The following is a 14,093-nucleotide window of genomic DNA, read 5'->3' as shown; positions in this document are numbered from 1 at the left end:
AGCATTACCAAAGCAACGAGTTGTTGCTTTCCATGACTCATGAAAATGCACTGTAGGCTCTCTTAAGAATGGCTGAGATCATTTTTTGGCTGGCTTTGGGCATCTGGTTTCCTTAGCAAATAGCAGTGGGGGTGGAGGGAGGGGGATTTCCAAACTCGTTTCTTTGTCTGTGTGATCTGGTTTTTAGAGCTCGGCTCAGAAAGTACTTATTTCGTTTTAAAAAGGGGATGGGAAAAAAAGGGACCTGTAACTTCCATGTCTGTTTAGTTTTTGTAGCATGTTTCATTTAGTCGTGGTTTGGTGTGAAAAGGGGAAAGGTGCTAATAATACTACAGACCCATGTGCTGCATTTCTCCTCTTAAATAAGCAAGGATAGAAATGTTATGAGTGGTATTTTCCTTTTAGATCAAATCTTTCTGGGGAAGAAGAAGGAGGTACAGAGGAAATTCTGCAAACAAAAAAAAAAATTAATTTTATTTTTTTGACCATCTTTGCATAAATAGGGAACTTTGATGATGCGGCAGAGTCTTAGCATGAGGTGTTTTAGTGTTTGATTAATCTGATTATTATTTAAAAATATTTATTCAATAAATATTGTAATATTATAAATATAATTAATAAAATATTTATTGTTGGATTCACTTTCTGTTTTTTTCCTGTGTAGTCAAAGGCAGCAGCACAGACACCCTTGAGAACCAAGTGCAGCAAGATAAGCATTCACCAAAGAGACTCAGAGCCCTGTGACAGCTGCAGGGAGCAGGAGGTCCCCAGGTGTTCTGACACCTCTGCAGCCAGGTTGCAGCAGCCTCTGTGGGATCCTTCCCAAGTCCAGACACCACTTACAGGCACCTGAGAGCAGACAGAGGGGAAATCCTGGGTAGGCAGACGGTGATGGTTTGGATAAAGAGATTTGTGGTGCGGTGGGTTTGGTGTGCCCATCCTCAGCGTGGCTGGGAGGAGCGAGGCTTTGCTGTGTTCCACACTGTGCAGGAATTTGATGGCCAAGAAGCAGCCTCTAATGCTGGGCAGGGTCTGTGCTGGTGCTTGGCTGGGTTAATTCTGCAGCCAGGGCAGGCAGAAGCGTGTCCTGGTGTGCTGAGGATGGGGTTGGAGCTGCCAGCAGGAACACAGCAGCTCCATGGCCCAGCCCTCAGCCAGGGCTGAGCGGGAACAATGCGGCTGAACAGGTTTGTGCTCACTTCCTTGGCATCTCAGAGATGAGATAATGCAGAAACCAGAGGCTTTGCCAGCGAGGTTTCCTTTCTCTGCCCCGTGCGTGCCCGGCGAGCAGGAGAAGCTGTCCTGCTGCTGTCTCTATGAAAAGCTGACGAAAAGCAAAGCCTTGGAGCTCGAGGAATGGCACGGCTGAGCTCCAAGGCTTTGAGGGTGATGGATGCCACCCCCAGGGCTTGGCTGGGCTGCTGCCTGCACAAGCACCCTGTGCCAGGAGCTGCTGTGAGCATCACAGCTGCTCAGGCCCTTCCTGTTCTCCTCCACCTCTGAATTTCTCTGCATCTTTGCTAGTTAGTTTGGACAGAATGGGTAAAGACCACTGGTTTAACCAGAAGTGTAATCTTTACCCTCTTTTTCCATGCATATAATGTATTCAATCCATGGCCTAGCATGCCACAGATCTGAGTCTTCTAGGTCTTAATTGTTTTGTTCCATGCAAAAATAGGAAATAAATGTGACCTGAGGTCTTCTGCTCTTTGTGGTGCTTGTGACTGTTTGAACATGTGGCCAAAGTTTATTTTTCTGAAGTGGTGGGCAGCTGCAGCCCAGGTGTGTGGAGAGCCATGGTGACACTGCCCCAGGCTCAGGAACAGCCCAGGATGAGCTCTGTGAGATCCAACACAGGCTTTTTCAGAAGGTCAAGTCCTTATTTATAAATGAATTTTTGCCATGAGATAAATTTCTGCTGGGCAAGATCCACCAGTAGCTGTGAATCTGGTGGTTTTGGTGAGCAGGGAAAGCCAGCTGATGAGCTGGCATAGCTGAATTCCATGGCTTCACCCTGCTTGATGCTGGTCAAAATTGTGGAAACAAAATCTGGAAAGGCACTCTGCTGTATTATTATTTCATTTTTTAAAAAAAACTTCTGTGCCTTGATATTGTCCCCCAGTGCATAATGTTCTTTTGACTAGAAAAGCCAGTATCAGGGTACCCCAAAGGGGCTGCTTAGTTTCTAGGCAGGTGTTGCTATGAAAGCTGCATTTTTCCATCTGTAACTTACAGATAAAGATGTTGAAGGAACCCACCTCTCCCCAAAATTAAGTCATTCCCTGTCCAGCGTAAGGTTTCCAGTGTATGCTCTTGGTGAAAGGGAATCCTGGATCACATTCTTTCCTCAAAAAAAAAATACAGAATTATTTCTTTTCAAGTAGATGTTTCTATTCCTTCTTGTTTTACCAAGTCAGACATGACTTACACATCCTCAACTTTTGACATCTGCAAATACTTCTTTTTAACAAAAAAAAAAAAAGAAAGGGGAAGTGTGGATTCTGATGTAATCATGTGACTCCAGGAACAAGGTTCTTATGAAAAACACAGAATCCTGTGAGAATCTGAAATGCTCAGGACTATCCCATTGTCAGCAGAAAATGAAGTAAAACCTTCTACTCCTATCTCCCTTTCCAGAGATGCTGCCCCATCCCTTGGTGTCCATCTCGTTGCAAGAGATACTTAGACTATGTGGCTTTTGGTGATTTTTTTTGTTTGTTTTTGTTGATTTTTTTATGGTGTGGGGTCTTTTTATGATTTATATGGTGAAATATTTTTCTCCTTGCATGGTCAAATTTGCAGATCTGTGGCCTTGAGGCTCTCAGGTGCTCTCTGGGTTGTGTGAGGATGGTCTCTTGTGGAAGTCTTGCACTCTTTAGGCATTTTAAAACCAAAAGAGAGCCTGTTGTGGCATGAGTCAATGCCAGTGGAAATTGCCATGTAAACCTAAACACCTAAGCTGCATTGGAGCCTCTTCTCTCCAAACTCTTTGGTTCCTTGCTTTTCCCTTTCTGGGGTGGTTGGGGTTTTTTGAGCTTTTTTCTGACAGTGTGTCACAGGAGGCTTGACCTGGAGGTTTGCTGGCTGCCAACCTGCCTTCTGCAAAAGTAAATGAAGTGCCTTTCCATCTTGGACAGGAGCAGGCTTGAGAGCTCAGAGGAGCACTCTGATGGTACTCAGGACAAAAATGAGGTTCCTGTGCTGCTCGTGGCTGTGGGACAGGAATTAGGGACTTGCTTGGGTGCCTCAGAGCTCACTGGAGCTGAAAACCAGGCTAATTCAATTTTCTGATGCTTAACTTTCCTTGGGTTAGCCCTGTTAGCTGTCTCTGGAGGCATTCAAAACCTGCCTGGACGTGTTCCTGTGCAACCTGCTCTAGGTGAGCCTCCTTCAGCAGGGGGTTTGGACTGGGAGATCTCCAGAGCTCCATTCCCACCACAGCCATTCTGTGATTCTGTGAACATCTGGAAAACAAAACATCTCAGCGGGCAGCTCTCCCACCACGAGCAGGCGAGCAAAGCCAGCGTGTTTCTCTACAACGTGGGAGATATTTACCCAGTGACTAAGCAGAAAAGTTAAGAGATGGAAAAGGTCCTGTTAGATCATCTCGTCCACCTCCCTGCTGGCGAGCAGCTTTTCTCCCTGGGGTGTATTTATGAGTAGGCTGCTGGGCAGACAGGAGTGGTTTGCTCAGGGCACTGTGGAGGAGCAGCAGGCAGCCTGTGCAGGTGAGGGACTCTGCACACATGTGACTCGACCTGCATGTGCACAAGTTGCTTGCAACAATAGGATTTTGTAGTAAAAGGGCCAAAAGCTCTCAACTTGATGTTCTTGGCGTGTTTGGAGCCTTCCCCTTAACTTGCAGGCATGAGCTTGTCTTTTTATAGCATTCTAGGAATAAGCTAATTTTACTTCATGGTGGAGTAGGTGGCTTGAAAACTAATAATAAGGGGGGGAAAAAAATAGAAGCCTTTTGGAAAGGAGAGGTCAGCCAGCTGGACCTCTGCACAGCTGGCCTGGGCTCTGCTGGCCATGATCTATGACAGCGGTGTGCAAAGGCTCCCAGAGGAGATGTCAGAGAGGTGCAGGTGGAAATGCTATTGCCATGACAAACAGAGCAGTGCTGGAGTGTCAGGCCAGAGCTTGGGGACCATCAGCATTGCTTGGTTTATTACTGCTTAGTAACCACAGCACGGTGCACGTGGATTGGATTTTATTTCGCGTTCCCCAATTGCAGCTCAGAGCACTCGGGATGAAATCGGTGAGTGTTGAGAGTAAAGGGACAAATTCTGTCCTTAACTAAATCAGGGAAGAGCTAGAGCATGTCCTCTCCTAGGGAATGGGAGCAGGACTTTCCTATCCAGACATGAACTGAACTGCCTTCTCCTGCTGAGCCTGTGTTGGTTTTTGCACTTGGGATCACTGTGCTGGCTCCTGAGGTGTCTCCTGGTCAACACCAGTGTGAGATCAATATCCAGGGCTGAGGATGAGAACCATTCTTTGGTGCAGGTGAGCAGCCAACCTTCCTCTGCATGGGTGACGTCTCTTGCTGGTGGTGGCACTTGGTTGGGCCCCAGGGGCTGTTCTGCAGGGTCTGATGATCCATTTCCCGACACCACGGCACATTTTGTGTGGTTTTTGGAAGCGTTATGGGACGTCTCTTGGCTGAGCAATTGCTCTGTTGCACGGGGAGAAGCTCTCCCAGATCCATGAAGGATCTGTTTCATGGTACAGGCAGTGTCCCTGGCACCACTGGTCTTTCTCTTGGCTTGTCCTGTGGAAGTGACATTATCACAGATGACGTTTTCCGGGAAAACTTCCAACACTTGTAAAGAGCTCTGACATGGGCTTCGCCTCCCTTCCCTGCACCAGACATCTTCTAGGGAGGAGGGAGCTGGGGTAGGGCACAAAGCACACAGGGAGCAAATCTGCCTTATTATTATTTAATATAGAGAGAACTTGGCCTAAAGATGTAAAAAGGAATTGCAAGCTCTGTCTGGACACCACCTCTCCTCATCAATTAGCGGCATTAAACTCTCAGCAGGGAGGATTAATTAGAAAACTGAAATCTTTCTATCATGACAGCCTTCTGGTTTCCATTGAAATGCAGCCGGAGGACTGGAAAGGCTTCTGTATTTTGTTTTGATATGTAGGCATATGTTTCTTTCCATCCTGGAAATTAATTCTGTCTGTCTGTAACGGAGCCGTGGGAATCAATATTGAACTGAACTGTATTTCTCCAGAGCTTTCTTCTAAAAGTAGTTGACTGCTTCCCCACTGTGCCTAATAAGTGACCTGATTTCGGAGCAGCTGAGCAGCTGGCCTGCCAGTTCAGAGGTGTTGTACAGCTGCCTTGATGGTGCAGAGTTGGTTCATGGTCTCTCAAGGGTGATGGCTTTCTCTTTTCTGAAAGTCTCCAGGTTGGACTTTCTCTGAGCTGGACAAAATGCCCACAGTGACTTTCCATTGCTCCACACCAGGCTGGACATCGTAGGAGAGGAAGTTACTCATCCCACCGCCTCCCCTGCAGACTGCTCTTGGCCTTGGTGAGCTGTCATGCTCTCAGTCTCAAGTTCTGCAGTGCCCTGAGCTGGGTTTAGAAGCAAGATGTGCCTTTTCCTCAGTGTTGCCATCTTTTCTTCCCTTTTATTCCCTTGGGGAATAGAGTGAGTGCAGCAAGAAGCTGCTGTGGGAGCAGGTCACTCTTGGGTGATGGCACAGCTTGGACAACTCTTCTGGAGAAGAAGCTGCCTCGTGTGCACTGCAGCAAGCAACAGGCTGTGCTCAGGCTCTGCAGAGCCACAGCTTTGTGAAAATTGGATGGGGAAGGGCTGGCAGGAGAGGCAAGGCAGACCTGGGAGACCCTGAGTGCTCTGAGCTTCGGGCAATATGTGAGCTCTGCAGGCCTGCAAGGTTCTGTGGGCACGTGGCTGTATGCTCACAGTCTGGTTCCTGCACTGTGCATGGCTCATTTTTCACCATGAAGGCAAGTGCACTTGAGTTCATGTGACACTGCAAGTCCAGAGGAGGAGGAGAGCAAAGCTCTATGCAAGCTGCCCCACTTGCTTGTTTCGTAACCCCATCACCACCCCAGTGACGGCAGGCACGAGCCAGCAGCTCATGGGACCGGCACAGTCCTGGGGCTGTGCAGAAACCTGGTCCTTCTGCCCAAAACCACAGCTGGCTTCTGATCTTTGCTTGTCACTAAGCACTCACTGAGCTCTGCTTTCTCCTACTGGAGAAATCTCAATCCAGAGTTTCATGGCAGAAGTGGCACGAGCAAGGACAGGACCTGTCAAAATTTGTGGTGGCTGTTGAGGTCTTGGTCTCTCCATGCGCTGTGGAGGTTGTGCTTCTTGCCTACAGAGAAGGAGCAAATCAACCAGGCAGCTGCTGAGAGAGCAGAGAGTGGTCAATTAGTGTTGAGCCCTCAGCTTCACAGTCAATCAGAAAGTCTGGTTGGGATCAATAAAATCCAGCCAGGCTGCGGGGGCGAGGCTGTGGCTTGTTAGAGAGGAAGCTGTGCAGGGGGATGGCTGTGAGGGACTATCGATCGTGGCAGGCTGAGGGTAAATGCTGCATTACAAAGGCTGGTGGGATGGCTCCTGGCATGTGCAGGTGTGTTGTCCTCTGTGCTCTCAGGGGGGTGTTGCAAGGGAGAGAAAGTAGATCAGAGATGAGGTGGGGTGAATTTGGAAGTTGGCACAGTGGCTTCAAAGCCCTGATCCTGCCATGATGTCATGCCAAGAGCATGGGATGGATTTTGCTCCTTCCCAGTGCAGAGCTTGGTCACTTAGTGTTAAAATCCCTGCCTAGTGCATGTTGGACCAGCTGTAAGGTTGGTTATACATTTGATACTCTTAGATGTTGAAGCTACACAGATGGGGTTGGTTTCTGCCTGCCATTATCCTCGTGGAGAACTGGGCATCCCAGTCCCTGGAACAGATTCCAGCTCTCAGGACAGGTTCTCCATGGCACAACGCTGGCTTTGCAGCTCTCTGGTGTAAAGCTTCATTCATGGAGACTCTGATACCAGATGAATTTCTCCCAGTTGCTTTTCCCAGGAAAGATTTTTTTCTGAGATAAACACTTTTCTGATGGCTTATTTCACCTGAAGGTTTTACTATCTATTCCTCCTTTTTGGTTTCTGTTCCTTCTCCTTCCTGTTTTTCTCAGAAACATGGAAGAAAGAGGAGTGAAGCTTCACTTTTCCAGATACATGGTTTTGCTTTAATTTCCCTCCCACAAAATCTTTGGTCATTTGAGGAGAAGGACAAAAATAAGGCAATGAAAACCTGCAGGAGGAAGAGATGACAACATTCTTCTGCATTGGTTTTTGTATTATATGTAGAAATACCTTCCCTTTGCTGTGTTCACTTAGAGGGAAATGTTCATTGGAATCAGAGGGTTTCTGTAGGTGTAACTGGCATCAGGGTTTCCCTCTGACTCATAAGTGCACAGAGAACTATCTGAGGACAGGATTTTGCCCTGTGAAAGGGAGAATGATGCAGGACAGTGCTCTCCCCTAGCTGCAGATCTTCATCCTCACAGGCAGGGCTCTGTGTGTGTAAATAGTCCTGGCTCAGCTTCATCTGGGGAGGTGAATGTTAAGGCTTGCAGGAGATGAGGGTACTTCAGACTTGGTCACTTCAGTGCCTGATTTGAAAACTTGGATTTAGGCACAGTGGGACTGAGGTGGACTTTGGGGTGTAATCAGGGTGTCTGCAAATTTTTTCATCTTCACCAGTTGCTGGGGGAGGTGGTTCCTCTATAAATAATGTGAGTTCAGTAGAGACACAATTCTGTGCTGTGCAAACCCTGATAGAAATAAAAGCCCAAACAGGTGGAGAACAGTGTTCTCTGGACACTTGCTTTGCTTGACCTGTCTGTTACATGTAAAATAGATTTACTCTGACCTGATGGGGCTGAGCTGTCTGACCTTTGCTGATAGAAGAGCCCTTTTTAATTCTTTTGATTTGCTTCTTTGTTTTATTGTTCCAGAAGTTTGAGGTCTGTATGGAAAAATCAAAGCTACTTAATATGCCAGTATACATTACTGATTACTGCACTGACTTTAGTAAAAGGAATATTACTGCAAAGCAAGAAAAGGGACTGAGAAAAATACCAGTATCTAAAGGGGCTACAAGAGAGCTGAAGAGGGACTTCTTACATGGATGTGGAGTAATAAGACAAGGAGGGATGGTCTAAACTGAAGAAGGAGAGATTTAGATTGGATATTAGGAAGAAATTCTTTCCTGTGAGGGTGAAGAGGCACCCTGACACAGGGTACTTAGGGAAGCTGTGGCTGCTCCATCCCTGGAAGTGTCTAAGGCCAGGATGGATGGGGCTTGGAACACCCTGGGATAGTGGAAGGTGTCCCTGCCCTTGACAGGGGGCTGGAACTGGAAGATCTTTAAGATCTTTTTCTACCCAAACCACTCTATGATAACTTACTGAAGCGTGCTGCCTGGAACATTTAATTTATAAAGTAATATCTGAGAAGAGGATTTGTTTTAAGATCTCAATGGCTTCTTTAAAGGGCTGTCATGGATGTTAACAGCAGGACTCAAACAGGTTCTGAACCTCTTATTCTCAGTACACCTCATGCTAGAATGAAGAGGATGGCTCAGGAGATTTTTCCCCAGAAGCAGCTGTCAAGTGCAGCTGCCCTGGCTGAGTCACTGACTGAAGGAATCCTCCACTGGGCATGATGGCTTTTGAACACAAATCTGTTCTCCCAACAGCAGGTGTTGTGAGAAAGATTCTTCAGCAGTTTTGGGATGTCATACCCCAAACTGGGGAGATGCAGCCTCAGCTGATGGGTACTGATCCGGAATTGCTCGCTGGGTTTCATGGGCTGTAGTTCCCAGGGCACGGGCTGGCTCCTTCCATGAGCTGTGCTGGTCTGTGCATGTCACTTCCAGTGTAGTAGCCTGGTCAGGGGAGGTTTTATTCTCCTCATCTTGGCTCATGGACTTTGTCCCTTGAGATCTCTGGGGAGATACACCTGCAAACCTGGCCTGGTTAGACACATGTCTGCAGAGAGTTCCATGCTCATAAACATGGAACCAGAGAATCATTTTGGCTGGAAAAGAACTTTTTACATTGGAGTCCAACCATTAACCCAGAACTGCCAAGTCCATGACTAAACCATATCCCTAAGTGCTACATCTACAGAGATGCATGGTCTTAAATTGCTGTTTTTTTACTTCCCTTGCATGGTGTATCCTTTGTATAACCTGAGTGGAAAATGCCATGAGGGCAGGGCCTTATGTGTCTGAAGTGGCACCAAAATTTAGCTATTCTTTTGTGCATCCCAAAATATGGGTCCAGGTTCCAGGTTGAATGTTCTGCAGTGTCTAGAGAAAACTATAAGGATGAGGTTGGGATAATCAGAGAAAACCTGTAATATTCCAGCCACTCTCCCTTTGCCTTTGAGTCCCTCTTTGCCAAGCCTGCAGGCTGCCTGAGCTATCGGCACACACACATTTGTGTTCTCACCATTAAAACAATCTCATTTGCTTTGCTGTTGTTTTTAACACTACCCCAGCGCTGGCCTCTGAAGCTTTTTGAAAATAACATTTACAATAATATTTTTAACAGTTCCGTAGTATACAAAACTCCAGTGCTCTGGCAGGACTCCCGGAAACTTGCTGAAAGTTAATGTGGTCAACTCTTAAAAAGGAGAGATTTTTTCCGCTTGACTCTTGCTTGTTAAACTCTCTGAGCCCAACATGTTCCCCGCTGCTTGAAAAAACAAGGAAAGTCCCAATTTTAGCAATGCTAGTTTGAGTAGCTTTCCAGCCGAGCCCTATTTCAGGGGCAACTGTGGCTTATTATTACTTTTTTTTTCTTTTTTTTTTTTTTTTTTTTACAGTGGTGTGTGCCCTACACCTTCAAACCAAAGTGCTAAGTGGTGCTCAGGCAGGAATAAGTAGGTGCTGCTTTCCCAGGAAGCCTGGGGATGATAAACTGCAGAGGGAGATGCTGCTTGCTTGTGCTGCAGCAGTGGCAAGACTTGCTGGCTTGGAGTCTGTGTTTTATGGTGGATGCTGAGCCTCTGTGGGGTAAGAACAACCCTTTTTGGGGTAGGTGATACTGTAAATCCCATATATCAGTAGTAGACTGCAGGTGACTCCAGCTCCAAATGCTGGACTACACTCTTCCTGCTTTCCTAACCTTCATCCTACATAATTCCTCACAGTAAATCTCCTGGTTACTTTGTTTTGTCTTCCCTTGCATCCAAGAGAAAATCACACCTCTCCATCCTCTCCTTCCCTGCTTTGCTTTCTGTAACTTAGATCCACAGAGGCGGGAGTCATGGATGCACAGACTTGTCATGGCTGAAGTGTTGTTTCCCCTGAGCTCAGTCTTGCTTAATCCCTTCCCAGCCAGGAGTATTGGAAGAAAAAGGGAAAGATGGGATTAATTTTCCAAGTGGATTAATAACCTTGCACACATCTCTCACGTAGACACTCAAACCCTGCGCTCATGGAGCCGTGATGAAGTTGTGCTACTCTGTCTGCAAAGTTCAGCTCAGGCAAATCAAAACTGCTTTTCCCCTAGATGAGAGCACCTGTGCTGGCCTTTCCTGCAGGTGAGGTAACTTCCAGCAGTTCCCTGGGCAGACTGGAGCAGACAGAGCCTCTTGCATGCACAACACAAACCTGGAGTACATTGCCACAGCATCCCTGGGAGCCAACGCCTTGCTGAGCTCTCTCACTGCTTGGAAGGTGCTTTCCAGTAAGAACCAGGGAGATCTCAAGTAGGTTTACAGAGTTCTGTGGGCTGTGGGAGTGCTGCAGCGGCCAGTGAGAGCCCAGTTTCAGATACTCACTGGTTTTGTGTCCCAAACTGATCAGGGAGGTTAGTGAGAGGAAAAGCTGCTTGGAACAGCATCTATAGGAAAAGAATTTTCCACTTTTTTTTGCCCTCTTATTTTTCCCCCTCCCTTTTTTTTTTTTTTTTTTAAGGGACATAATAATAGGACAGAATTTGTACTAGAAACAGGAATTTGTCCTTCTGTAACAGGAAGCTGCTGGTATGTATTTTTGGGAAGCCACGGAAATCGCCAGTGTTTGCAGTCCAGTTTGAAGGCCGGCTGTGCTCAGGACTGAGATCTGCTAAAACAGAAAACCCTTCATTCTCTTGTGTATCTGTGGAGATTTCCTGCCCTGTGTGCAGGGGCTGGCTTGCTCAGGAGGGCTGGGCAGTGAGGTCTCAGGGGTTTGCTGTGGCAGAGGTGATGGAGAACAGCTCTGCTGATGGAAAGGTCACCTGTTTTTTCCAGGGCTCGTTTGCACAGTTCCTGTAGGTGCTTGTTTTTGTGACTAGATACGGTTTGGAAAGGTCTGGAAGGTCTCCAGAAATACATTAGAAAAATCTATTGCTCTGATAGGAGAGTTAACGTGGGCTGTCCCAGGAATTTACAGTTAATCCAGCCTGTGGCCCTTGGTGCAAACTATGCACGCAGCTTAATTCCTGGAAGTGTCACAGCAGTTTTGAAAGCAAAAGTGAAGGTTTGGGCTGTTTCCTGCTCTTGTTATAATCAGATGGACTTTTTGCCTGGTTTTCGTGCTGGTTTTCTGCTCCCTCTTGTTTCAGTGTTGCATAGACTGACCAGTTCCTTCTCAAGGTAGGATTTTTAACCATTCAAGCTGTTTGGTTACTTCTTGCCTCCTCCTTGGTCTTGCAAATGGAGAGAGCAGAGTTTCTGGTGGTCCTGGGCTCTCAGGCTGAGTGGTGCTGTCCTGGGAGGAAGCTGCAGCAGCAGAAGGAACAACGCTCTCCTCTCGGGGGCACCTGGATTTCTCTGCCTCTGCTGCTCTCTTATCACCTTCCCTTCCTGCTCCTCTCTCTCAAAATGGGTTGGATAAATATTCCTCTGCTCACCAGCACCGAGGCACCAGAGCTGCAGAAAATCCTTTTAATCCGTGCTTGGGACCATTGCTGGTTCTCTTCAGATTTGTTGTTGTGTTTGTGTTGATTTGACCAAGCCAGGAGGTTTTCAAAGTTCTTTTTCCTACCATTTCTGACCAATGCCTCATATTCAACACTCCAAGAGCCATGGCAGTGTCCTGGAGCACATGGCTCTCATTGACTTCAGGGCAACCTGCAGGACAGGAATATCTTACTCCCTGTGCAAGTCTGATCAAGTCCTTGAGGTGTTTCTCCCTTTTCTTGTGCTGTCACACAGATTTATGACCAAGAAATCTGAGGGCTTTTCAGGAAGCTAAAGTGGAATTTGATGTTGTCTTCTATCACAGTGTCCTTTAAAAGGTGCCCATCTTTAGGTGGATTTTGCCTTCATTCAGTCTAAAATGAGGCTTTTCATTAGTGAGCAGGACAGGCTCCAGCAGGTTCAGGCCTGTTTTAGTTTCTTGGTGGCCAAAAAAGCCCAAAAAAACCTTAGTGTGTGCAGGAATTTGGCTGAATGCAGGATGGCAAGTCACTGAGCCCACTTGTGAGCTGGTGTTGGGGGCAGGTTAAAGTCAGAAACTCTGGGAGGACACACCTCCCATCAGGGATGTATGGGGCAGTCACTGCTGCTGAGAGCTGCCTGCACTCAGCTTTTTCCCCATGAACCAGAGCAAAGCTGGTCTAGCCCTGGTGAACCTTGGCTGCCATTTGGAAGCCTAAATTTAGGTTTCTGCTTTGATCCAGGACTGCTTTTCCATGTCCTGCTGTCAGTCTGTTCCTCCAGTGAGTGTTGTCCCACAAGGAAGCTGCAGAATGTGAAGTGTTAAAGATGGTCTTGCTTTAGGGTTACATTAATCATGGAAAAACACATTTAAAATACCATGTAATTAAAATGTTCTGCTCTTAAGGAAGTAGAAGGTGTTTACTCCAAGATTTCAAAAGCATTAAGGTCCCAGGTTTGTGGTGTGTTACCTTTGGTGTGTGCAGAGGAAGTCAGACTCCTACTCTCCATTCCTAACTAAAGATTCTCCTCTTTCCTCCTTTCCAGGTGATGGTGGGGACAGACTCTGTGACAAGTGGGCCATGTTGTCATGTCAAAATTAATCTGTAACCTCTGTGTCTGTTTGTTACAGGGTGGATGCTTGAGAGAGGAGGATAAGGCACAAGAGTCTGGGACTGGTGGAATGGAGGCCTGATGTAGATGGAAAGATGGGTAAGAACTGGATTTCCCTGGAGCAATTAATTTTCTGCAGCCTGGTAATTTTGGTTGGGACTACCAAGCGTGGCAACAGACTGGGGGACATTGCTAAGATGCTCTGACTATTACATTGCTTTCTAATTTATGTTTAGCATTTTAGTGGTGCCAAAATTGGACAAATTTTCTTCTTATTCTGAGTGTGAGCTGGTGGATGATGTTCTAGGTTGAGTCTCTTCCCACGTGTGCCTTGTATTTCTCTGCAGAGCATCTTCATTCCCTGTAGATCTTCTCCCAAGGAATTTTCTGTTTCAGACAAAGCTTGAATATATTGCTTTTCTAATTGGTGACCTGAATTACTTCCACTTTCTCCCTCTGCTGTTGGAATAATTGTGTATCAGATGCTCTGTGGTGCTGAGGGAACATTTATTAAGTGGGAATTATTTATAGTTCTGGAGGTACATAATGATTTTGATCTTATCTCTATAGAAAAGAACTTTGTGCTAAAGAAAATTCATTATGTCAGGAATTGGGACCAGTTGGAAGTGCTTAAATGCCTTCCTGACCTGGTGACCCAAGAAAGGAGAGGAGATCTTGGAGGAGTCCTGGTTGAAGCTGAGCACTTGCACATTTGCAGCGTTTACACAAGTTCACACAGAACTTTTCAGGGATGGCTGAAACGATGCTTTGAAGAAGGGAAAAAAAAAACAACAACAAAAGAGATATATGTGGGAATCCCAGTAAATTTAGGGTTTGTTCTTGCAGGTGTGTGGAGTCACACAATCACAGAATGGTTTGGGCTGGAAGGGACCTAAAACCTCATCTCATTCCAACCCCCTGCCATGGCAGGGACACCTTCCACTATCCAAAGCTGTTCCAAGCCCTGTCCAGCCTGGCCTTGGGCACTTCCAGGGATCCAGGGGCAGCCACAGCTTCTCTGGGCACCTGTGCCAGGGCCTGCCCACCCTCACAGGGAAGA

The 14,093-nt window shown here is 46.7% G+C and overlaps 1 protein-coding gene across 2 annotated transcripts in view; it reads left to right on the top strand.

Moving 5' to 3' along the window:
• LOC131575601 (mitogen-activated protein kinase kinase kinase 3-like) overlaps positions 1 to 14,093 on the top strand; it is a 75,943-nt gene that overhangs the window by 7,834 nt on the left and 54,016 nt on the right. For both annotated transcript variants that reach the window (XM_058831243.1, XM_058831242.1), the window contains exon 2: positions 13,053 to 13,132. In XM_058831243.1, coding sequence (XP_058687226.1) covers positions 13,129 to 13,132 — 4 coding nt within the window. In that variant the 5' untranslated portion in view covers positions 13,053 to 13,128. The remainder of the gene's footprint in view (positions 1 to 13,052; positions 13,133 to 14,093) is intronic.

Source organism: Poecile atricapillus, chromosome 2, assembly GCF_030490865.1.
Source record: "Poecile atricapillus isolate bPoeAtr1 chromosome 2, bPoeAtr1.hap1, whole genome shotgun sequence".
Lineage (NCBI taxonomy): Eukaryota > Metazoa > Chordata > Aves > Passeriformes > Paridae > Poecile > Poecile atricapillus.
The sequence above is the reverse complement of the archived record's forward strand: the minus strand, read 5'-3'. Positions and strand labels throughout refer to the sequence as shown.